This window comes from Maniola jurtina, chromosome 15 (assembly GCF_905333055.1).
Source record: "Maniola jurtina chromosome 15, ilManJurt1.1, whole genome shotgun sequence".
Lineage (NCBI taxonomy): Eukaryota > Metazoa > Arthropoda > Insecta > Lepidoptera > Nymphalidae > Maniola > Maniola jurtina.
Window position 1 is genome coordinate 9249826 of NC_060043.1, and position 24235 is coordinate 9274060.

The following is a 24235-nucleotide window of genomic DNA, read 5'->3' on the forward strand; positions in this document are numbered from 1 at the left end:
GGGCACGGTACAATCGAATGGCGGTTTAACATACCCACCTGCTTGTTCTTCAAAATCTACAATAGTACAGCCTTCGTAACCATCGGTAGTCAAACACATTGAAATTGAAATGAAAGGAAATGCAGCTAATATTCTTAGCACCATTCTACGAGGGCAAGATTTGTATAAGTGATAAGGCTAGCTATAAGTATGTAAAAAAAAGTCCATCACACAAACATGACGAATGTTCAGACCAGACTCTAATAGGGCTTTGACATCATAATCTCATTATACCTAAACAAATAGAAGTAGGTAGGTACATGATTAGATACAGATTTAAACACTGCATTACAACGAACAAAACGGTAATCGCTACTTACACAATTCCACTTTACCAGTTTTCCTCTTATGTTTCATACCATTAGTTAACATCGATGAATATAATTTTTTGATTTATCATAATATTTTGCCATTGAATAAAGTTGTACCTAATGCACACACTACGTCGCGATTATAAATCGTCTAGGTGTGCTGCAAAATTACTGCTACTTTATCATGAGTTTAATTTAAAGGTATAAATTCTATTTTGGTAAAGGTATAGTTGGTGAACATAAAAATCAAGTTTTCGTGTCATTTGCTAAAACAAAAGCCCGTTAATTACCGACGTATTTTGAACTTCGGACACATTAGTCTTTTTATTTGAACTAATCTTCAACATTAATCTGTGCAACGGTAAGCTTCAATTAATTACGAGATGAGTCAAAATTACACCGACAGCTGCACCTTTAGGTTTTTTTTTTTTTGCAAAATTTTAAGTAAGTAAGTAACTAGTTAGGTATGGATAACCGACTGAGTTTGTTGTGGGCTCCAATTTCAAACCATGGTATGTTTGGATTTTAGAACCCTTGTAAGTAGCTTTAGTTTTATGTTGACGTAAAAAAAATCACCATTAGATACTTGTAAAGTCACTTCCATGGACACCATACTTGCATTGTACAATGTATAGCTATTAAATATAATAATATTAAATATTTAAATGCTACAAATTAAATATACATAAATGATCTAGGTATTGTTCGGACCGATAACAAAACATAAATTATGCAGAAGTTTGTGTATTAGATTCCGAATACCAATCATAATCCTAATTATGTACCTACTTCTGAATTCGGTATGACTGTAAGCTTAACAAGATCGTTATTTGGGTCTCTGAGATAATAAGTAGTAGCAACTAACTACTTGGCTTATTTAGTCGTTTATTTACTTACCTAAAATACGAAAATGATACAAAATATCAAAAATGAAATATAAAATATTCATACACCATTAATTTATTGGTACCTTTGATTGGTATCTACAATTTATAAGGCTTTCAAACTGTGATATTCTAACTTTACGTCACCTGCATTCTCATGAATAAAATTGTAATTCACTAGCGACCCGCCCCGGCTTCGCACGGGTAGCTTATGACAATTTTTGTAGGGATCTCCAATTTTTTTGAAGGTAAAATATTATGTAGCCTATGTTACTCAGGCATAGTGTAACTTCCTATTGGTGCAAGAATTTTCAAAATCGGTACAGTCGGTCCAGAGACTAATTCCTACAAACAAACTTACAAAACCTCTTTATATTAAAGTTTTGATATTCGTATAGGTATACTTACTTATTAACGTCTTCGCTGAAATTGTCATACAATTTTGGGCCTTTTTGGGCCTGATGTCATTCCATCTTTTCCATTGGCGCGACAAAGTACAGACAGCAGCAAAGCATAGGGACACAGTGATTGTTGCGGCAGGATAGAGAAAATAATTCCTCTTGCGTGATGGAATTACAGAGTAAAATGACTATCGCATCTCGCATATCGAACCATGAATGAACGAAATCGCCAAAGCCTAATTGAACCGCCATTATCAAAATGACTAGATCATTATGAACGAAACTTTGAACAATAAAATTACCGGCCGATCATATCGCCACGCTTCACCAACAAACGCACAAGATGAATATTAATTTTCTTAATATAAGACTTTGGTTTCAAAATCTATCGCAAATATCAAAAAATAGCTTATTTTTAGAGCTTTATAACATGATATATTTTTTTTCTAAGCATTATCAACTAGTATTTTTATCTAAGTATTATTATCAACTTTTCAAGGCTTTTTTTCAGATAGTAACTAGAAGTGCTTTCAAAGACATAGACAAGGCGAATTGACTTGGAAGGCCTGCGACTTTGTCTGCTTTGGGTGAACATGGATGGATTTCAATAAGCTCATTCCCTGTTCAGTAGATAATATGGATAGAGATGAACGTATGAATTGTTATATTATCATGTGTTTAGTATGGAGTAGGGATTGTAGGTGATAATATTATATTTGTATCTTTGTATTGTAGAGCATCATCAGTGCAATATACTACTTATTATATGAGACATCATGAATTACGTTGATACTTTGATAGACTGCGTCGCTTTCACCGAGTTTGTGGTAAAGATAGCTCAAATAGGAAGAGGGCTGCTCTAGATAGCACAATGAACTATATTACAGGTAGGCACCAGTTATGGAACTCATAGAATGCGTTATGGAACTTAGAATTTAGATTAATTCTCGTCTCCACTCATTTAAAGGAGGCTTGCATCATTCGGCAAGTAAATTATATTTTAGTATCACGATTCGCATTATGATGAGCTTTTGGAATTGTTTTAAATGAGTTGTTGCTAAAATGTTAACTTTTTGGGGGTTTTCACAGTAAATAGGTAAGTAATGTTACAAAACTCGAAATTGTGTCTGTCTGTTTGTCCCCATTTGATAACAAAAACGCTGAATTGATTTTGATGAGACAAACGAGACAAAAAATCGTATTAATGCCCTCCCGATCGAATTTCGGCCACAGCGTGACGAGCGTGATCGTTATCTCGGTGGCAATCCACCGAGATAAGCCATCTTGCGTGGGAGATTTTATAGTGCACAAGTGTGTGCGCAACTTCAGGTGTACTCTTTATTCCCTTACTCTCATAGTCCGATATAACAGAAATCCGACATGTCCGGAGAAAGATTACGCACAGAATGACGCGATAGCTTTAGGTTCGGACACTCCGAGACACAAGGGTGAAGAACATCCCCAATTTCCCCACTCCGGCCTATTACTGAAAATTTCTTGACAGAAAACCCAATAGAAATCAAACTATTTTTCTTCATTCCCTTCCTCCCTTTCTCTCCGGGTCGGGCCGGGAAACTTCATTCCCGGCCTGACCCGGGAATGAAGCCTTCGTCATCGACAATCAAATATATGTAAGTATATATGTTAAGTACCTACTAGACCAAGGAGATAGTGGGAAACAGATAGAGTTTACTTTCTGTAGATCAGCCTGGACATTCCTCAAAATATAATTTGGTAGGTAGGTAATAGGTAGTGCAGATACGAAATTTTCAATTGATTATATAGATTTCGTAAATAAAAATGGCTTCGCAAACGATATGCAAACGATAGATCAATTTTTTTTTTGCGGTTTACGTTGCAAACAAAACGTTCAGTGGGTAGGTTCATTACGATGAAACAACTTTTTTTCTTCGAGTCGATAATAATACTTAAATTAATTTATGGCTCATAATTGGTTTTTAAAATACATCTTTGAGTTAATTATATTTTTGTACATATCTATTGATAAACAATCAATTATGGAACAATTATCTTTATTTTGTGGAAACGTTTAGCTAATTTAAGAGTCGAGGCTTTTCCGACCATGCTTCTACCACGACAAGCCTATCAACTATCTATTTTAAAAGTTTAGTTAAATTTACGTTCACGGTCATTTAATTTACCTAATTGGACAATTAATCGAGAAGATAGGCACAAAGTCTGACGAAATGTGCATTTAAGTACAACAATAATGGCAGAATCATACTTTTACTATTGTCTATAATTGCGAAAATATGTAGTTTTGCCAAAGTTTGCGAATTAAATCAATTGATGTTCGTTATTGGCTTTTATTGCTATTAAAAGAACTGTGTTAACTTTGTTGACTGAACAGCAATAAAGCACAGTTTTACGATGTACTCGTACTTACATAAAAAGGTTCAAAATGTAATAAAATCAATCAGCATTAATATGGTCATAATACCGTGATCTCATAATTTACCTTCTTGTAGATCATCATGAGGGTCATATAATAATAACCTAGTTGACACAGCGTACAGTTGATCTGGGGTAAGCGACTTTGGCTAAGTCAGTAAATGGATGGGTGACCAATTTGGGATCCGAATTTAGCTTTTAAGTATGTGGGCAGCGGATAAATCGGCGGATCTAGGGTAAGCAACTTTGACCCAAGTGCATTTTGTGACCAACTAGGGGTCCGAGTTTAGCTTTTATGTCTCCTTCGTGTCTCGGAAAAAGCGTCGAAAGTCGTCGGTAGTCACCTCTGTCACTAACACCTGATAAAAATCGAATTGTGAGACGCAATCGTATATGTACCTTCTCTGTCGAGTTGTTTACGGAAGAATTAGGTAGCCCACCGCAGCATCCCAAGAAAACCCGTACCATCGAGTCAATTTTCAGTTATGGATCTAAGTTATAGGAACTAACCTCGACGACATTCTTCTATGAAACAGGACTAGACTAAAAGCATGGTTTTCTACCTTTTCTTACGTAACTTCTTCTGCAGGAAGGATAAATAAATAAATATCCTATCTTATAATACATAATTATAATTGACAGACACTTGTAAGTATATTTAGGAAAATAGATACAGAATGGTTCTATGTCATAGGTTAAGACTAAATAAAGTATGCATGTGGATAGATGGAAAATAATATTTAGCTGAATAAAGTTATTGAAGCATTATCAACCAGTTATGCATGTGTGGAGCATCCATCACGATAAGGCGACATTGCAGCATCTTCCTAAAGCCCGGGGAGTTGTGGGGTGCGTATATAAATGCAGGCGAGGACGGGGCGCGACACCAGTTGATTTAAGCCACTCTGTCAGTCAACGTCTCCGTACCATTGTTGATTTGTGTTTGTGTGTGACTTAGTACCAAGAAAATCCATTCATACTACAGTAAGTTCATGCGCACATACCTAACTCCGAATTCGGAAGATAATTACCTGAAGGCATGTCTAGTGTTTTTTGGACACGCTGATTTATAATATCGTTATAATTTTGAAGGTTTACATTTTTAGCGATTTAATTAGATAAGTAATTGTAATTAAAATTAGATCTCATACTCGTACTCACCTTGTGCTTAGTTTAGATTCCCACATAAGAAGTCGCGTGTGGGAATTTTATTAAAATGCATTAATTGCATTTAGCTTAAACAAATGAAGTTAGATTTAATTAGTAGATACTGCAGTTTCGTCCGCATAATGAAGTAGGTAGATACTTATAGTATTTATAATATAAAAACAAACAATACCTACAATTAATATGACTTAAAGAGTGTTCTTAATAGACTAGCTATATGCATAGTCTCAGGCTACCGGAGACGACCAAAAGGTTACTTATATAAATTATTATAATACAGGTAACTAAGGTTTTTTCTTTTGTTTTGCTTTAATATGTTTTCCAATCAGCACTTCGTATTGTACTATAATCCTGTATCAATTTTGAAAATAAAATATTTGAATCAATCCTTAAGATACTCGTAGGTCGATTGACCTCATAAGGTAGAGAATACTACCTTATGAGGTCAATTTGACCTAACGTTGCAGCGCTTGGCAGACTGTGCACGGACAATCGTACTGCCATGCCGTACAAAAACCACTATACAAAATAATCTCTAATCGAAAATGGTTCCATTGAATCCACCATTAAGATACCTGTTAAGTCAAATTGACCTCATAAGGTGATTGCGTCTTATTTAACGAAGGAGGTGCTTGGCTGACAGTGCACCGAGAATTTCTATAGGGTTCCGTGACCAAAAAATAAAAAAGGAACCCTTCTACGATCACTTTGTTGTTTGTCTGTCTGTCTGTGCGTCTGTCTGTCGTGTCTGTCATGAAAACCTATATAGAAAAACTATACTTCCCTTTGACCTAGAATTATGACATTTGGCAGGTAGGTAGATCTTATAGTACCAGTAAAGGAAACAATCTGAAAACCGCGAATTTGTAGTTACAACACAAAAAAATTATTAAAATGTGTTCACGAAAAAAATAATTTACTAAATCACATACCTATTAGTATAGATGGCACAGTCCGGCATTAACTTGTAGTTTTCTACATAAAAGTGTTAGACCGTATATCTTATACGATGGTACGGAACCCTTCGTGTGCGTTTTTTTAATGTCATCTTACCACTCTGTGCAAAAAGGATCGCTAACTGCTATTTCACATGCGTGGGATAAAAAAATAGGTATATGCAACCGTGCATTAATCGTACTGAAATCCGCAGGTAATTATGTAGTATTTGTTGCCGTATTGAGATAGGAATCAATTGCTCAAATCACTAAGCCAGTTGTTAGTAAGCGTCGCTCGGCAAAAAGGTGTGAATATAGGTCATTATTACGAGATTAATGCTTTTTTCTGTCACACACTCGTCACCCGTGCCATTGAAAAGTTAGATAAAAACTTTGACACTGAAATATTTTCGTGTATTGTCTGTTTTTAGTGTTCCGTAACAAAATAGAAAAACCCTTATGGGTGCAATTTGCGGAAAATACCTACAAACATACCATCTCCCCTCCCCCCTTAAGTACCTATCTCGCAAGTTTGCAAAATGGAAAATCTGAATTAAGTTCTTAATAATAATTATTATTATAGTTGGCGAGTCAACCACGACCGCCGCCTATCCCCTTGAGAAGGTCTTTCGGGCGACAGACATGATATGAGGTCCGAAAACAGACCAGCCCTCGAGTCGGGAGGCGCACCTTTGTGTTTGTGTTGCGCCTCAGACGGTGTGTAGGGACTATGTTGGTCGTAATTTTATCTATATTATGATTTTTGAATAAAAACAGTGTTAAATTCAGGGACAGTAAAAAAATGCTCGCGAAAATTTACTTTAGCGTCCACGCCGATATACCTAATGGGTACTCTTTCTTCACGTCGGGATAATTCGTACCCAGATTTAAGCTCTCAGAATTTCGATTTAATTCATTTAGCAAAAAGTAAATAAAAACAAAGAAATCCCATAAAACATGTTTTTAAGCGTAGAGCTCTGGGTAAAGTAAAATCCATCGATAACGCTTCGGAGGCTTCGAAGAAATGCAAATGAGCAGAGTGAGCTTATCGCGCAAAATGAACAAAACTACAGTACCGTACACGCCCCAGGCTTAAAGATACACATCGAGATTCACACTGACTAAAGTTTTATACCCTGTACAATATTCGCAGGTAAGGATATGTAAAACATTATCATGGTTTATGGTGATGATGAAATAACACTTGTATCAAGTACCCGCCTATTATTTTCAGATTTAGGTATCCATAATCAACTCTTTTCATATGTCAGCCGGGGTTTAAGCTTGTTATAATGAAGTACTCCAAATTATCATGTTTTTCCCGATAGGCGTATGAAGCGACGGGTCTGCCCGCGAAATTCAAATTTAATTAGGTTTTTCGCAATTTGTAAACTAATACGACAACGTAGGCTTATGGTATTTTAATTGCGCCAATGGCAGTATCATCCTCACAGGTTTATATAAAAATCTTTACTTGAAAGGGTCCAGTTTAACAAATCTACAAATTGCGGAAAACCAAATTTTTGAATTTCGCGGGCAGACCCGTCTCATGCACCTTAACTGTGCGCTTCATCTAAAACAAAAAAAAAATCGTTGTGAGCGGTTTCGGCGAAAATGTGTCGACGCATATTTTCGGTTAATTGGATGTCCACGCTATCAGACATTCGTACCCATAGGTATGTATGTTTCACCAAACAAGACGCACTACGTATATTTTTATGTATGCGCATGCGACTCTACGTTGCTAAGTGAAATAACGTCACTCGTATTTTTTTTATTAATTAAAAAGCAAACAAGTAACATATTAAAATCTTACAAACTGTTAATTAGTTGCATTGTCTTAACATGTCTGCAATACTGTTACTTAAGATAGACGACGCGAATTTTCCCGCAGGAATCGATCACGCAAGGCCAAACTAAACTTAATTAAACACTGTGGCATACCAGATGTTTTATGCATATTACAACTAAATTTCCGTTAGGTATTGTGTATTTTAATTATCTACTATTATTTTACACTGTTTTTTTGATATTTTAAGATTATTATGGGTGAATTAAGTATGACCTTCGATCTCCACAAATAGCTTCAATGTTTTTAAATACGCGCAATAAACTTTTATGAGACTTACGAGTAGGTATTATTACCTAATGCCTATATGACCCCATAAGCCGTTAAGTGGCCAGAACCAAGCCAGAATGTGAGAAGGATAGATTTAATCACTGTGCAAGCTATCCTATCTGTGTACGAAATTTTGACAAAATCGGTGAAAAAAGCGATAATAATATTAGCTATGGATACCTATATACCTTTAGTCTCTAAGTTTGTATTGAATAGTCTGCACTGTTATTATAATAGGTACTAGCTCATACCCGCGACTTCGTCCGCGTGGACTATTAGCGGACTATTATCTGCATGCCTTTCAGCCCGATCCATCCAGTAGTTCCGAGCTGTGCTTTGATAGATCAGTCAGTTGGTCGGTCAGTCAGTCAGCTTTTCATTTTATACTATATAAGTACTTATTGTAGATTAGAGATTAATGAAATAGATCGATACCAAACCGATTTGTCATCACCTTAGTTGTTTTACATGAGGGCATTTAAGATGTTAAGTAGAACTCTGTATGAATAACTGCATTCCACGATAGTTGCAGCTTTAATTTATTAAATAACTGTGACACAGGTAGCTAAGAAATCTTAATTTTTTCCCATTACGAGTACATGTAATTACAGAAAAATCAAAGAAGTATATAATCATAATATTGTATTAAGTATCTACCTGTAGCTTTCGTGTTCATTGATAATGAAAGGTTATTAGGGGAAAAACGCTAATTATTGAGAATTTCTTAGTTAATGGATGCTTGTGTTTACCACCACATACATAATATATCTGCCATAATATTATTTATCTAGGTACGTACACAATGCACTTTTTATGAGCATAATAGCTATATCAAATGTTATCTGTAGCAACAAGAATCAGGAAAGTTAGGAGTAAATTTTTTTTACCTTCCGAAAAGAAACCTAATCAGAGGTAGGTTACTAGGTATTCTGTTGAAATTAAATTGGAATGTTTCAGATTTGATTTTTTCCTCTTTTTCTGCCCAAATCTCATTTCTATAAAGCTATAGGGTCTACTTGTTATTAAATTACTTGTCGTGTGAGACAGATAGCTGTCTATTACGGCTCAACCGCTGAATCAATCCTATGCGTAGGGATCGCTTGCACCATAAACATTGGATAACTACTTTTCCTCGATTCCGGAAAAAGAAATTATCCCGTAGGAATATTTCTTGTTCCAGTATCGAGGAAAGACCTAAAACCAACGTGTAGCTAGTAAAGTCTAAATGACAGTTATTAATTGTTATCATAAGTAATTGTACCTCATTGAATCAATGGAATCGAAATGAGGGATTTTCTTTCTATTTTACGAAACAAACAATGTTTTGTTTGTATTATAAGGCAATAATAACAACATTGTATTCGATCAGATGTCGTCAATAACGTGGTTGGCGTGCGCGCTGGTACTGATGTGCGCTAGCATGCAAGTGTCGCCTGCGCCTGCGCCCGCACCGCAAGAAGAAAATTATCCGCCAATGCCAGTGAGTATCTATTACCGTGTCTTAATATAGCTGAGGTGGTGTAACAATTAATAAATTAATTGATCATCATCGTCATTAATTGATAATAATCGTCGCAATCCACTCAAAATAAACTTTATAGCATTATTTCTTCGCATCGAGTCACACCCAGAGTGACAGTGTGAGTCACATAGTTGGGAATATTCATCTTGACGAGTGGTATCGGTTTGTTGTCCATATTATATCATAGGATATGCCTGAAATCTCGAAAGAATAACAACAGTGAACGACAAAGCATAGAAATATTCCATGCGTATATATTCTATGGTGGGTGGAGCATATAATATTCCCTACCACACGGGTCTTCAATTCAATTAATTATTGTAACTTCCTAAATCTTATCTATCACTCAAGGGCCAATCACATATTATAATACGAACCAATCAAGAAGCTTATGTGATTTATTTGGTTGAAGTTATGTATTTAACAGACGTGTGTTTGTGGCCTCTTTTTTCGAATGACAATTGTTACAAACCATTTCTATGCTTTATTGTTCACTGATTTATAATCCTTGAAGATAGTTATCAACTATTCGCGGTCAGATTTTACACGCCGGTGCAGCACGGTTCATTAGTGGAAATATATTTACCATGGGAATTAAAGGTCTAGAGCAGTTCGCAGAAGCACTAACAAAAGTCGTACCCACTCATATCGCACTAATCTTGCACCTCTTTGCTATCAGAAGCATCTCAGGCATTATGCTAAATTACTAACCATGTGAACGCGCGTGAACCGCCTAATTAGACGCCGTTGCGTCCAACCGCCTTTGTGCGAGCTCTTTGACCATTATCTTACACTATAACGCAATTATAATAATTAATATAATTATTATGTACTTCGAAATGACTATAAATATAAATTTTTCACATTTATACACATACCGAAAATTAATTGGTATGTTTTTAATTTCTAAGCATATCTAGTAAGTACTTAGCTACATAGATGTTACACGCTTACCTGACATAAATAAGACATGTTTTCTCTAAACCACAGCAATAGTAGATTTTTTTTTGCACCCGTACTTGCAAGAAGTAGCTTGAAAACCAAAATAAGTTGGTTTGTAAAATAATATAAACGATGTTACTTTACAAAATCATTATGTATTTATAAAGCCATTATCTTATTCAAGTTATATTGTACTTGAATCATCTTGAATAACCTTTAGCAGCGTTTGGAAAAATACCTACGTTTTTTAACTAATTATAAAAAGATTTAAATGCTGGTTTATTTGTCAAAATGTATTAACAATTTATAATTTTACTTAGGTACTTGAAAAATATTTTTAGCAATATGCACGAATCCTTGACCTCGATTTTAGAAATAATAATATTCATGGTGGTAAATGGTAATTACTATAGGTACTTAGTTATTAATCTATTCTTAGCATTTTGTTAGATATTAGTTGGCATAACAATACTAAGCAACTATTGCTTCCTATTTAAATGAATTTGGTTTTTAATCAGATAAGAGTAAGCCAAATCCACTTTCGTAAATTTTTCTTCTAATCGATTTATTTTCCTACTAGAGGATGCCCGCGACTTCGTCCGCGTGGATTTAGGTTTTCAAAGATCCCGTGGGAACTGTTTGATTTTCCGGGATAATATGCCTAGGTATGTCAATGACTAGGGACTCAAGCTACCTCTGTACCTTTGATACAAATCGGTTAAGCGGATGGGTTTTTAGGAATCCCGTGGGAGCTCTCAGACAGACAGACACACTTTCGCATTTATAATATTAGTATGGATGTAGGTTTTCTACACCGATTTCTCCGAACCGAACCGATTTGCAACACCGAACCGATTTGCAAAATTTTTTTTTTCTATGATTTCAGTATGAATACAAATACGATGTAGAAGACCCAGAAAAATTGCTTTACTTCGGAGCGAGTGAGGCCGGCGATGCACAAGGCAAGGTTATCGGCAGTTATAAGGTCCTACATCCTGATGGACGACTCATGACCGTCGAGTACACCGTGCAAGGCGACAGTGGCTTTGTGCCAGTAATTAAGTTTGAAGAAAACGCAAACCCCTTCGGCAAAAGGAAGTAGGCTAATGATTATGGAGTCACGTAGAGAGCAATTTGTGTAAATATTCATGTATTTTAATGACCTTGTTCCGAGATTATACAACTTTTAATGGTTATTATCGTCGCAATCATTATCTACTACTGGCTTAAGTATTACTGTTGCATCTTTGTACTCGTCCCTATTCTGTTATCGTCAATAACGTCTCAATTACGTGATATCTGTTCCGATGTTCAAATTCAAGTATTTTTTTATTTTTTGCGAATATGAATTTTGAATTTGGTTAACAGAACAGATATTTTCATTCAGATTTCAGATTGATGTCTTTTACAAAACTTTAGTTTCGTGTTACATTTCATCAACTTTATACCAGTACTGCCATGCTCAGTGAAATGGCACAAAGCGGGTCACGAATTTAACTGATTTATTTGACAGAGAACTCAGACATTTAAAGTTCGCTATTTGTTTTAATTAAGACGTGATCTGAACACATTCTAAAGGATTTTAAAATTGTATTAATGACGACAAAAACTATCATCTAAGTATTATTTTTCTCTACGCAACTGTGCTTATATCCTTACCCGTACAATTTTAAGTCCTACTCTGTAGTACAATGCATCTAATAGGCCAATATTGGGCATTGTGTGAAAGAATATTACGAGTCAGGTAAACCATGAATGCAAATGTGTCACCAGTCAGAACATTCCAATTGGAGCACTTACTTATAGCTTTTTAATACCTAGGTAGGTAATTCTTGTAATTGATAGCTAAGTTAGTATATAAATAAATATTTATAAAGATAATTGCAGATTACTTGTCTAGATAGAGTCTCAAATATTATGATCTATATTTTGGACTAAATTATTTTTGTAATAAATCGGTTTAACGGTTTCATGTTTTTAATTTTTTACAAAAAAAAACTTTTCTGTAAACTTATTTTTATATACCTAGTTTTATAATTAGAGACTCTATCAGATAGGTAAGTATATTATTGTATTGTATCGTTTAATGTACCGGTATTAAAAATTAAATTTCGGCAATAAATCAAAAGTTACCAGTTCTGTGATTTGTCTTAAGTTTAAGCTCATATCGTTATTACACTTTAAAGTGTAATAACGATATGATTATTATGATTTAAGATTCGTTTTAGATTTTGCAAGTGTAAATAGTGAAATCACTCAGTGTAAAGTGTACTTTTTTACGTTGTGTAATAAATCGTACTTACATAAATGTGGAGAATAAATTATTCTTGTACGAATTTTATTGTTTTATTTGATATTTCCAAATCGGCAAAAGACAAATAATAAACGTACCTACCTTGATTTACCACGTTACATTATTTATTTTAAACATAGGTAGGAATAATAAGCAAAAACAGGAAAAAATCCATAATAACAATGTAGGTACAATGTTAAAAACCTTACAACAAAATTAATGTTAAATTACAAACACTATTAGACTTTAAATAGGTAGGTACTTTGTTTTTATATTTATTTTTAAAAATAAGGTTACCTAATAGCACATTATTTCATTAAGATTATAATAAACACCTATTTAGAATTTAAGTTGAATCAAGATATTTTAGAAACTCGTTAATTTGCTCTTAACGACTTCCGAGAGTCATCCTAACAATTTGCCTTGTGTTTTTTTTTTTCACTAAAATTGTTCAGATGTTTGGGAAAAATATTTAAGACGTCTCTATAACTGCTTCCCTAATAGCCAAGGTCCAGTTACACAACAGTCAGTCAATAAACAATATCTGTCAATAATAATATCAAAGTCAACTAACCCTGACTTGAGCAACCTGCTCAAGTCAGGGTTTGTTAACTTTTAAACAATACTTAACCATTAACCACAGAATACTTAATAATACTCACTCCACAAAGACGTTTTAATAAATAGCGAATCTTGTAACGACGCAATAAAATGTAATTCAGCTCGAACTTGGCCGCGGGCTTGGCGAAGCTGTCTAATTTAACAAACATTTCTGTCGCGTAAACTCTTATCTCGTTCTTGTGAGACAAGATCTATACAGGAAGAATAGGCGCGCTAGGTCTATTTCTCGGGTCACGTCTTAATCATGGAGGTCTGATTTTCAAAGTTTAATCTTAACCGTAATGTAACTTTAATCGCATGTCATGCAACTGGACCTAAGTGAGCTGAAAATGTCTAGAAGTTACAATTAGATAAGTACCCACCTTATCCTGTAGTCTCGTCATAATGACAGCGGTAGCTTCAGTGTCATATTGCGGCCGGCCTGCGCGACCAACCATTTGCAGAACCGTACTGATGCTGTATTCCTGGATACAGACAGATTATGCTTATCCCAAAAATTTGAAATGAATGAAAGGTACACCGTACACACACACACGCACACGCACACACACACACAAACACACACACAGACAAACTTACGTCTTTATAATATTACTGTGAGTATATTTTGATAAATCTCAAAGGCAAATTTTACAGTAAATCTCGAAAGATGTCCGTAAAAGTTGTTAGTAAAGATGTTAGGCATAGGTACAGTTAAACCCGTGTTCTATGGTTATCGTTCGTTTCAATATATCGGTCGAGATACCTACCTATTGAAACGAATTTGTCACACGAATAAGAAAGAAAGCTGTAGTTGAGAACTAGGTATATGAACAAACCTGATAAGCTCCGTTCACATACTGCTGAGTATTCTTTATTATTACGAGATGGGCAGGTAAGTTGACACCCATAGCTGTAAAACAATATTTAAGTTAAATTCACACGCATTTTTTTAAGTTATGGAAAATTCAAAACGAAGACTTATTTATATTTTGAATAAATATATAATCTGCTATTTGAAGCTGACTTCTGAATCTTCTAAACTGAATTACCTAGTAACTAGAAAGTAGAATTCTGAGATAGGTAATAAAGATTTTTTTTAAATTTAGAGCATCAAGACTTATTCCGAAAGTCTTGTTTGAAAATTGTAGGTATGTTAATTTCTTCTAAATTACTTAAGGCTAAATACGTACTTTAAGCACTTCCTGGTTAATAGGCGTTGGCACTACGAGGCATACGTGCTTAACTACAATAAAATCGAGCAATACTAAACTCCGAGAAGAAAACCTCATGTCTGAGAGTTCCCCTTGATGTTCCTTGTGTGAATCCGATCGCCGTAAAATCAGCACGTAGTCAGCGTGGTAGACTATGACCTAAACCCTTCTTATTCTGATAAAAAACCTATACTCAGTAGGTAGTTGGCCGCCGATGGGGACTTGAGATGATTATTGTATTGATTAGGAATACAAAAATTCGTTAAAATAGGTATGAAATTAGTCCTATGGGAATCTTTTCCTAGATGTTATAAGTTTTTGTGACCTAGGTAACTAGGCACTTCACTTAAAAGATTTGGTTTGCCAAGAATATTTTCAAGCGACATCATGTTTCGTGGATCTCCAATCTCGTATTGTAATTTGATAAAAACGCACGTGCTTTTTTGAAACAAACATCAATTTTGCACGGTGAAAGGTTTTACGTGTTCAGATTTACGAAATACGGAAGCTTACTTCTGGGAATTCAAAAGCAACGGATTATATTTGTCTCTTAGTTAGTTTCTTATATTATTACTTAAAGTTTGGAGAGACCAGACACGACTAACCTTACGCGGCGCTATAATACCTATAAAAGTTGAAATACAAGAAACTTCTTTCTTTTTTTCCTTAGCATGGAAGTTATGATTAGGTAAGTATATAATATTGCGATTGGCTGCTATAAGATCTACCTACCTGCCAAATTTCATGATTGTAGGATTCAGGATTAAAATTAAAAAATAAATAAAAAGTGTTATTTCTTGTAGAATGGTATGGAACCCATCCGGCCATCCTCTAGTGACTAGAGGATGCCTAGACTAGACTCTTAGCCTTAACAATATAATCATGAATGCGACAGTGTGTCTATACGTTCAACCGATTTTAGCGTTTAGCATAGAGATAAAAGATAGCTCGCATTCCGGGGACGAACATTCTGTTCAGTGAAAAAGAGTTTCTACAGGATTTTAAATAACCTAAATCCATGCAGACGAAGTTGCATTGTGAGCAATGGGTACCATAAAATAAAACATAAAACATCCTGCATTTATATCGAAGCGCGACTGGCGAATGTCTTTTTGTGCATAATATTATAATCGCGAGATCAAGACGTGACGGGCGATACATTATCTTCGTACGGTATTGTATCCTATCAAGGATTCATCTTTGAGGACTTACGCTTTTAGGGTCCGTAGCAAGACAAAAAATACAAATACAAATAATGAACACAAGTTGGGTACCTAGCGACACTATGTTATTGCACTCATTTTTCAGAACATTAATATAAAACTATATTATTTTTGATTTGTACAAGTAGATCGCTATGTAAAAAATATGACAGCTTAGTGGTTGACGTCGGCCTTCTGTTCGGGGGGTCCAGGGTTCAATCACGGGCATGCAGATCCCAGTCACGCACCTCAAGCTTTTCGGAGTTATGTGCGTTTTGCTTTTAAGCAATCAAATATCAAAGGAAAACATCGAGGAAACCTGTAGGTCGATTCTGGAAAACCTGTATCAATCATTATTACAATCGCAATTGATGTGATTGGCTGAATTTGTGGTATTCTTGTTACAACAATCCATTTTAGCCAATAGTGAGCGAGTGTCAACCAATCAGAGGTAATTGCGAGCGTGACATTGTAGTTGTCATTCTACCGCAGTCGGGCAGCTGGATGCCTGATAGTCTTCTTAAAGGTAGGTAGGTCCATATTATGAATTCTGCCAATCCGCACTTATGGACAACGAACGACCTGGTGGACTGGCTTGCTTACAAGTGGGCCGGTGATTAGTTGAAAATGTACAGTAGGTATACCTAATAATAAATAATGTCTTTGGTTGAGATGATAATACATATTATGATGATGAATCTATAAGTATGTGAACTTACCTAAAGTGGTAGTAGTGACGAGAATTGGAAGATCTCTGTTTCGGAAAGCTTGTTCGATATTCGTCCTCTCCTCGTAGAGCAACCCCGCGTGGTGGCATCCAACGCCACACAGCACAAGGGACTATACGATACAAAAAATAGTTGAGAAGCCGGTGTACAAACCGAATTACACTTCTAATCAAAATAGGTGAACACAAATCTTTACCATACCTGAACTTTCTTATTTTTCAACGTTGAAGCCAGTGCAACCAGCTCGGCCTTCTGTTCCGCGTTGAAGCTAATTGTCATTTCCCGTGACAACGTTTCTGCTGTGAGCGCTACGCCTTTCCGAGTGTTACAAAATATCTACAAAACCAGACAAATGCTAGTGAACTCGGATAGAAAGGGTTCCTTACGATGTATAGACAATTATTGTTAATTTATCATAATGTTCAACGTATTTTCTATGTATTGTTAAATTTGAATGTGAAGTTTATGAACCTAAATAAAATGCCATCTAAAGATCAGAAATTAGTAATGTGTCACTTTTAAATACGTTTCTAAGAAAAGGGCTGAAAGGAGTGCCTTGGTTAACTCCAACGATGCTTGCCTTTAATACTTACATAATTACGTATCATTATGTGTACACTGTACAGTTATGGCATTGCATATGAATTTTGGTAAATATACATAATATCTCGAATTATGTCGATTTTTAAGAACATACCAGAGAGAAAAATAAAGTTCAAGCAAAATTAAGGATAGAAGGTGTACAGGTGTTTTACGTACAGATATTTGATGTATATATAGCGCCGTGTTCTCTACCAGGGTAGAAATAAAAACAAAAGAAATGAACACTAAAAAATATATATATTATAATTCACAATTTTAAGTTACAATTTGTAAACGTCAACATGATACAACGGGCTAGATGCAACTAACGAATTACGCTACGTCGTTGCACGCGTAGCCTCTAAAATGATTACTCGCTAGTGCCTCTACATCACACCACCCCAAATTTTTATCTTAATAAAAATTAAACAAATACTAATTTCCGCAACCTTAATTTTATTTCACAATATTCGTTCTTTATTTTTCGACAACCCTAACAATGTTTCCGATCCGCTTACCCAACAAATCATAATTTAAACACGTCACCCAGTTAAAGTGTTCCTTTGATTCGATACATGGTACATCTCTTAACACATCATACTTGAGATGAGGTCACTACAACTTGAGCGGGTGGCGACGGGGTCGCTGTGGCAAGTCCACTTTCAATTGTTGCTATGCCCGCGCCATCCAGCCTACGTTGCACTCAACGCTTCGAATGTTTGTTACATTACATTTTACGTTTACACACTATCCAATAAATTATAACAATCGTCAACCACTCTAACACTCTCAATAATAAGGTTTAGTTATGTTTTCTAATAAAAAATAATATATGCGGATCGGGGCCATTTTACAATACTTATTTCGTAATACTTATTGCTTAATTGCTAGTTGATACTCAAATTATTCTACTGATACCTAACGGGCGTTTTGCTGACTCTCCCACTCCGAGTAGTACGGATTGTATGAGTCGGCAAAACGTCATCGTCACTAAATCTACATTTTTTCTTACATGTCGTTTCATCCGGCGTTTGTCGTGGATTTTCGATATCCAGGACAAAAGCCGGTTTCAACCTGTCAATAGAAATAAGTGCTTGTCTATTTGGTAACTGTACTAAGTATGCTTTTTCCAACCGCTTTATGACGTCATAGGGACCGTCATACGGTGGTTGCAGACACTTACGCATTACATCGTTTCTAACAAAAACTTTTTTACAGTCTTTTAAAGCAGGGTGCACAAAAATAGTCCGAGAGTCTCTCTGTGTCTCGGGTTTCGGTCTTAAATTACTAATTACCTGTTTCAACTGCTTTAGGTACTCCTCACCGTCCGTTATCTTACTATCCGATGGTTCGAAAAATTCTCCAGGGAGCCTCAGAGTTCGCCCAAAGGTTAATTCCGCGGCACTTACCCCTGTGTCACTGCGTGGTGCTGCACGTAGTCCCATCATAATGGTGTGCATTTCTTCAACCCACGATCTATTGTCCTTTAATCTCGCCATTAAGGCGGCCTTAAAACTACGATGCCATCGTTCGATCATGCCATTACTTTGTGGATGGTACGGTGTCGTCCTAAACTTATGAACCCCTAAATATTTCATTAACTGTCTAAAGAGACTGCTTTCAAATTGCTTTCCTTGATCTGAACTCAAATTAATAAAACACCCATGTCTAGTAATCCATCCTTCATACACGAGTTTGGCTACTGTCTTCGCACAAATATCTTTAATTGGAAATGCTTCCGGCCAACCTGTTTCTCTATCTATCATTGTAAGACAATACCTGTAGCCTTCCTCTGAAATAGTGAATGGACCTGTAATGTCAATGTGTAAATGACACATTCTATCTACTTTTGCAAATTGCCCTAAAGGTGACATAGTGTGTCTGTGAACCTTTGCTTTTTGACACTCTATGCACGACCTAGCCCAAATACCTATATCTTTATTCATCCCAGGCCAAAAATAATTATTAGTTACCATTTTCCTTGTTGTTCTAATGCCTGGATGGCTGAGGTTATGTATTGTTTCGTATGCGATACGCCTAAACTGTTTTGGTAAGTAAGGTCTAGCCTTATCGCCTCGCAAGTTACAAACAATCGGCTTATTTACACTCGGCAAGTCAATTTTTATTAGTCTCATATTACCGTTTTTTGTTCCTAGCAATTCTGTGAGCTCTTTGTCGTTCGCTTGCGCAATAGCCACTTCTGTGAAGTCAAGTACAGACGGGCACGAAATTGTTTCAACGCGCGATAACGCGTCCGCGGGCGCGTTCTCTTCGCCTTTTGTATAGCGTATATCCGTCGTGAACTCACTAATAAATAATAACTGACGGGTCCTTCGCGGCGTTTCTTTACTACTACTTAGCTTTTTAAACGCAAACGTTAACGGCTTATGATCTGTATACAAAACGAGATCTCTACCTTCGAACATGTTCCTAAAATATTGCACTGACAAATAAAGCGAAAGTAACTCCCTGTCGTAGGTACTGTACTTTTGTTGCGTGTCAGTCAATTTTTTCGAAAAATAACCTAACGGAACCCACTCGTTATTTACTCTTTGTTGTAAAGTGCCTCCAACACAACTATTTGACGCGTCTGCCATTATAGCAAGCACTTGACCTGTCATCGGATACGCTAACAAAGCAGCGTTCTGTAAATTCAACTTGCATTGTTCGAAAGCTTGAACAGCACTTTCTGTCCACACTATACTACTTTTGTCACGTTTCTTTGCTCCGTGAAGATACTTATTTAATTCAGCTTGATATTCGGCTGCCTGACGCAAATGACTTCTATAGAAATTTACCATGCCTAGAAATCTACGAAGTTCCTCTACCGTTTTCGGTCTGGGAAAGACTACAATGGCTTGGACCTTGCTTGGCAACGGCCTTAAGCCACTGGCTGAGACCTCATGACCCAGAAACTCAACTTTATCCTGCGAAAACGCGCACTTTGCTAAATTAACAGTTAGCCCAACTTCTTGTAATCTTTCAAAAACGGCCTCTAAATGTTTTTCGTGAAGCGAACTATTTTCGCTAGCTATTATTAAATCGTCTAAATACGAAAAAACAAATTCTGCTTTATAATTTGCGCAATCCGGGTTATTTTGTTGAAAATTTGCCTCTAAATCCTGTAAGACATAATTATTCATAAAACGTTGAAACGTCTGTGCTGCGTTTCTTAAACCGAAAGACATACATGGCCATTCAAACAAACCAAAAGGTGTAATGATAGCTGTTTTCTCCACGTCATCCTCTGCTATCGGAATAAAGTGATACGCTCGGTTAATATCAATCCTGCTAAATACTTTCTTATCAGCTAAAATAAACGTAAAATCCTTTATGTGAGGAATTGGGTATCTATCAGGCTTCGTAATTGCATTCAGCGCTCTATAGTCTCCACACGGCCTTATATTACCATCTTTTTTAGGTACAACGTGTAGAGGACTCGCCCACGCACTCTTTGACGGGCGGCAAATACCCATTTCCTGCATAAGGCGAAATTCTTCTCTTACCTTTTTAAATCGGTCCGGCGGCAGCGGCCTTGGGCGCGCATGCACCGGAGGACCTGAAGTCTCGATGTGGTGTCTTACGCTGTGACGTGGTGGTTCTTTGAATGTCGCTGGCTTAGTTAATTCCGGGAACCTACTTAGAAGAGAATAACATGGATGCGACTCGGCTATAGTAAAAATAGATGAATGCTCCGAGTTTACTATAGTGGAAATTACATACATGTTAGTCTCCTGATCTAACAATCGTCTGTTTCTTAAGTCTACTAACAAATTATACTTAGCTAAAAAATCCGCACCTAAAATGGGTTGTTTAACGTCGGCTATTACAAAAGTCCACTTAAACGCACGACGCAATCTTAAATTTAACACTAGAGTCTTTGTTCCGAAAGTTTGTATTTCACTACCATTCGCGGCATAAAGTTTGTATTTATTATTTACTGTACTATCACACACTGATTTATAACTTTTAGGCAACACTGAAATGTTCGCACCTGTGTCTATTAAATAGCGTATGCCATTGTCCTTATCCGTAATACATAAACGGTGGTTCCCTAATTCGACGCAGGTACCCACCGGTTCCACCTGCATCTCCACTAGTTTTCCTGCTGCTTATTCCAGGTGCACGGCGGTTCGCAACGATTAGCTCTCTGCCTGTATCTAAAATGATGCACGCAGAGCCAGTCCGGGCTATCCGGGGTACGTCTGGACCTGTTTTCCTCTCGTCCTCGGGAACGCGAACGACCACGGAACCTTCCGCGACCTCGCCTGCCTCGCCAACTGTCTCTGGACCTGTCCAGCTGGTCCAACCTCGCATGGATCCTGGCTATTTCAGCTGCCATCGACGAATTTCTGGGTACCGTCTCCTTTGCTGCCACTTCTGCTACTGGTTGGGACTTCAGAGTTTCCATTACTTTGTCAGCAATCACGGCTAGTCTGTCTAGATCTTTAGCTTCTGTTGCAGCCAGAACGCCTCGTGCTGCTGCTGGTAGCAGATTCTGCCATAAAACACTTAGGGTCTCATTATTAATTTTACCCCTGGCCAGATCCTGCATCTTTCGGAGGAGGTGGCTGGGTTTCTGATCACCCAGTTCCATCTCCCCGATGAGCTTCTGTATCTGGCGGTTCTCCGACTCTTCATATATGTTGAGCAACCTTTCTTTAAGTACCTCGTACTTACGCACCTCCGGAGGATTGATCAGGATGTCCGTCACCTGTTGAATGACATCCTTACCCAGCTTGGATACCACTATATTATACTTGGATGCGTCTCCTTGTTTTTGTGGTGCCAGTATTGCTTCCAGCTGGATAAACCAGACCCTAGGTTGGTCGGTCCAAAACTCCGGGATCTTCGACGTGAGAGATATCGACGCTAGATACGTGTCTTCATCCTTCACTACTGTCGTAGGTTGCGCCATTTTTAAAGTTTTTTAGTTTTTCACTTCCTACGTGTTAATTTGAGTTGCCCTAGCTTACGTTACTTTACTTTATTTTAATTAAGAAAATTAACACGCGCTACCCTGGTAGTTCAAAGTCTGAGTCACCAATGTACAGGTATATTTGTACAGATATTTGATGTATATATAGCGCCGTGTTCTCTACCAGGGTAGAAATAAAAACAAAAGAAATGAACACTAAAAAATATATATATTATAATTCACAATTTTAAGTTACAATTTGTAAACGTCAACATGATACAACGGGCTAGATGCAACTAACGAATTACGCTACGTCGTTGCACGCGTAGCCTCTAAAATGATTACTCGCTAGTGCCTCTACAGAAGGTAATAAGATTAGTATTGTGAACTAGGTACCTACTAATAAAATGAGAATAATTATTACCAAAGTAGGTTTTCCGTTGTGATACTTCTGAATGATTGGCAAAAGTTTATAGTTGAGAATGATATCAAATTTGAAAATACTGGTGCCGACTGGACAAGGATAACCTTCCACGACACGCTTTAGTTTCACTGGCCTGCATTCGTCTCCAAACCTAATAAAACAACAAAAACCTCATAAAGTCAAAAGTAAAGAAAAATAAAGAAAATAAAATAAAAGTCAGTATTTTGGGCCTTTTATCATCATCAGCAGTGAAATGTTAGTGACAAAATTTTCAAATCTCCTAGCTTTGATTCGCTGCCTTAACTTTTCAAAATTCTATAGGTCTATGGATTTTTTAGCTTATTCTGACAAGCTTTAGATAGGTATTAGTATTACATTCACTTGGTTATTACCGTTTTTTGGTAAAGCGTACTCACTTGTAATAAGCAGCAGGTTGTTCACTACTTCCGAGCCAGGCGGCCACGTCTTCAGGATTACTGACTGTAGCCGAAACAGCTACGAAACGTATCCTAGGAGGGGATTCTTGACGCTGCACACCCGCGCCTTGGAATTGGGCTTGCAATTGTTCTATACGATGCGCTGATTGTACTGATGTCTAGAGAGTGGAGTGGTTGAAGAGAAGAATTTGATTTAGGCAGGTCAATTTCATTAGTAGTATTTACGCTGAAGAGTTTATCTGCTACGAAATAAAGTTGTCTGTAACCGCGAACCTGTTTTTTGTTTTTGGAAAACACACAGCTATGGGTACCTACATTTTACATAATTTTTACCTTTTTAAACCTATTGCTAAAGCGTTTGTGAGTACCAAAATGTGAGCCCCAAGTCGAATGTAAATCTCAGATCCTTGGCAATCTTGGCATTAGTTCTAGAGATAACATCACCCATACCTACTCACCATTTTATAGTCAAAGATTTCTTGGGCATTGCACGCAAGTGCAAGAGCATAGTTACTATCAGGGTCTACTTGTATTATAAAGCATAAACCAATATTGGAAAACATTTTGAAAAGCTTTCGATTTCGTCGAGTCCATTGATAAATTATCAGAAATTAACCACTTAACTACTGAAGTACCTAACTTCAAGGATATTAGAGGTGTTACTACAAAACAGTGTTTTAGGTTATACAGTTTTAAATAATGTGTTAATGTAAAAGAGCGAAGAAGACAAAAGAGAGACTAAATCTGTTGCTATCACAGCAAAAGATTGAAACATCACCGTTTTGTAATAACACTGTAGATTTTTTGTTCTATAGTCTTCAGTTTGATAGTACTTACTTCGATAGTTTTCATTCTGCTAACAACTGCTTCTAAAACAGGTCCTCGTATTTCGTCATTCAATATGTGCACTTCATCTATCAGAAATAGTTTGACCACTTCAACTAGACCCCTGTGATCTTTCCATCTGCGAGTGAGCATGTCCCACTTCTCTGGCGTTGTTATGATGATTCTATGGATTAAAGGTGGTGAATTTATTATATTTTACTATATTTATATATTTACTATAATTATATGAATTTATTATATTTTACTGGGACCACTGGGA

The 24235-nt window shown here is 36.5% G+C and overlaps 2 protein-coding genes across 2 annotated transcripts in view; one reads left to right on the forward strand and one right to left on the reverse strand.

Moving 5' to 3' along the window:
* The window catches only part of LOC123872333 (probable ATP-dependent DNA helicase HFM1), a 43417-nt gene that overhangs the window by 16601 nt on the left and 2581 nt on the right, over window positions 1–24235 (reverse strand). The window contains exons 6-12 of the mRNA XM_045916547.1: window positions 23968–24139; window positions 23110–23288; window positions 22694–22844; window positions 16971–17105; window positions 16761–16881; window positions 14465–14538; window positions 14009–14110 (exon numbers count right to left, since the gene is read on the reverse strand). Coding sequence (XP_045772503.1) covers window positions 14009–14110; window positions 14465–14538; window positions 16761–16881; window positions 16971–17105; window positions 22694–22844; window positions 23110–23288; window positions 23968–24139 — 934 coding nt within the window. The remainder of the gene's footprint in view (window positions 1–14008; window positions 14111–14464; window positions 14539–16760; window positions 16882–16970; window positions 17106–22693; window positions 22845–23109; window positions 23289–23967; window positions 24140–24235) is intronic.
* Window positions 4922–12050, forward strand: LOC123872361 (cuticle protein 10.9-like). The gene is made up of 3 exons (XM_045916586.1): window positions 4922–5031; window positions 9638–9748; window positions 11619–12050. The coding sequence occupies exons 2-3, from the start codon at window positions 9638–9640 to the stop codon at window positions 11832–11834; spliced, it is 327 nt and encodes a 108-aa protein (XP_045772542.1). The 5' UTR covers window positions 4922–5031; the 3' UTR covers window positions 11835–12050.